This window comes from Oratosquilla oratoria, chromosome 19, assembly GCF_046742065.1.
Source record: "Oratosquilla oratoria isolate Oo_2021 chromosome 19, ASM4674206v1, whole genome shotgun sequence".
Lineage (NCBI taxonomy): Eukaryota > Metazoa > Arthropoda > Malacostraca > Stomatopoda > Squillidae > Oratosquilla > Oratosquilla oratoria.
Window position 1 is genome coordinate 25,734,940 of NC_134795.1, and position 2,500 is coordinate 25,737,439.

At 44.1% G+C, this 2,500-nt stretch overlaps 1 protein-coding gene across 2 annotated transcripts in view; it reads right to left on the reverse strand.

Annotated features, from left to right (window-relative positions):
- Positions 1-2,500, reverse strand: part of Mct1 (Monocarboxylate transporter 1) — a 144,485-nt gene that overhangs the window by 12,072 nt on the left and 129,913 nt on the right. For both annotated transcript variants that reach the window (XM_076202788.1, XM_076202787.1), the window contains exons 8-9: positions 589-670; positions 125-277 (exon numbers count right to left, since the gene is read on the reverse strand). In XM_076202788.1, the coding sequence (XP_076058903.1) occupies positions 125-277; positions 589-670 (235 nt within the window). The remainder of the gene's footprint in view (positions 1-124; positions 278-588; positions 671-2,500) is intronic.

The following is a 2,500-nucleotide window of genomic DNA, read 5'->3' on the forward strand; positions in this document are numbered from 1 at the left end:
AATAAGATAAAACCGTTTGGGAAAGAATTATAATTCAGAGAAGAACAGCAAAACAGTTATCCAGCAACACTGATAAGGACATTGTCCACGGTGTTCAGGTAAGCGTGTGCATGTCACCACTCACCACGATGTAGATGTAAGGCGCGTTAAACCCAATGGAGGTGCAGAAGTTGGACACAACAAAGAGGATGTAGATGCCGTCGGTCAGGAGCGACCAATCCATCAGGTTCCCAAGAGCATCGCGAGTTTCCCGGGAGCAAGGCACACACCCGCACACCTGTCGCAGAAGACATTATGAAAACTTTGGCCATGACGGTAGGAAGCCGCGAAGGAGTCTTAGAGAATTTAATTGTGTTTTGATCACGAAAAGGAAGAAAAGGATGGGGGAAGTGAATGTAAGGGACAAGGTTGTACCTAAGGAGTAAAGATGTATCTTTAATACACGGTTATACTTATTTTGAAGAGTTCTTTCAGTATCGAAGGCTACTCCCTGTTTAAGTCAGTAACGTTGCTCCACATTTAGGTGTGTGAAGGGGTTTTAAAGTAGGGTATTTTGGTATTAACAAACAGCGCAAGAAAATGCTTCACCTTGGTCCGCTCGATCTCGCTGGGCGTCTTCTCGGTGTCCGGGAGAATGACCATGGAGTTCCGGTAACTGGACGGGTTCTCCCTGTGGCGGGACGAGAGGAAGAAAGAAAGACGACGGGGCGTCATCAGACTAGAGGAAAGTGTACTGCTCTCTCTCTCTCTCTCTCTCTCTCTCTCTCTCTCCAAACATGTACACTCACATGCATGCGCACGTGTAAGGACACACACATACACACGTGCATACACGCACACACACACACACACACACACACACACACACACACACACACACACACACACACACACACACACACACACACACACACACACACACACACACACACACACACACATATATATATATATATATATATATATATATATATATATATATATATATATATATATATATAATGCCCACATGTTTCATATTCATTTATATTATCTAAAATTACTGGATAGGACGTCGCACACAGGGTGCCAATTGTTCGTCCACTGGGTCGGGTTCGAATTCTCTCCCTAAGGGTTCCAGCAGCCATTCCTCACTACCGTAGTATGGTTTTATTTGACTGGCTGCTCTCCGGGTTTTTGTTCAGGTGAATATGTTTCCTACTATATACACACTGTTACCAGTTAAGGCCTCGATTACCTGGTAAGAGCCGTCCCATGTCGCATTAAGTTTGCGGCTGGTACCTGGTAAAGTGGTATCTTTTCTGACCCGAACTAAAGCACCAATGGATACATTTTGATTCCTGCGTTTCCGGTTTGCTACTTCCCCGTACCTTTGGGTCATCTTAGTGTGGGTTTCCTTGAAAAGTTTATGGGCGATGGTTAATCCATACTCTTCGCCTTCGGCACTGGTTAGTGAGTGACCAACCACTCGTGGAGGATGTCTTGAGAAGAATGCAAAGAAAGGTTGTCCCGTTAAGGTGTGGATAGCCTGATCCATGATGATTTGGTAAGACTGTAGTGTCGTCGGCCAACACATTGGGTGGCTCTGACATAGAGCTGCGAGAACTGTTTTGAGGGTCCGGTGCATTCGCTACATTATCCCATTACTCTGTGGGTGATACGGCGTCATGTAGTGTAGAACGATCTGGTGCCGCCGGTTAAACTGCTGGAAATCTTGACTGGCGAATTTACCGCCATTATCTGAGACGACGCTCCCCTGCGTACCGTAGTCAACCAGAAATTGTCCCAGTGCGTTCAGAATTGGTGTAGTGCGTTTTGTTTTTTAAGGAGGAATACTAACAAACCTACTATAGTGATCTATTAATGTAGTTACTGAATCTGTGAAGTCTATCCCTAGCCTTTCCAGGGGCTTGCTTACAGGAGGAAATTCCCTTTGAATCTTTGACAGGTGATACACATCTTTTGTATATTGACAGACATCAACCTTTAGATCTGCCCAATAGTAAAGTTCCACGGCCTTCTTGATAGTTTTCTTTTGTCCTATATAACCAAATAGTTCATAAGCATGTTCCATTGTTTCACTGATCAACAACTGAGGGATTATGAGTTCATAATGTAGATTGCCATCTGACCTTTCCCTAAAGGAGTGCAAACTAACCCAGGGTAGTCTTCGGCAAACATTTTGTGGGTATCTTTCCACCTTCCAGGTATTCTATCAATTCCCTCCAAATTGAGTCCTGTTTGTGCTAGTTTAAAGGTTAACCGATCGCATCCTATCCAATAATTTTAGATAATATAAATGAATATGAAACATGTGGTCATTACACACACACATGCGCGCGCGCGCGCGTTATTCTGGGGCTTACCACATTGTAGGGTTGTAATTAACAAAGTTTCGTGTCTCGTTTCCTTTACTCTGACCATGCTACCTATTGATCCTCTCTGCCCATGCTCCCAAGCTTTCTTCTCACCCATCCACAAATAAATAACGCACTCTATG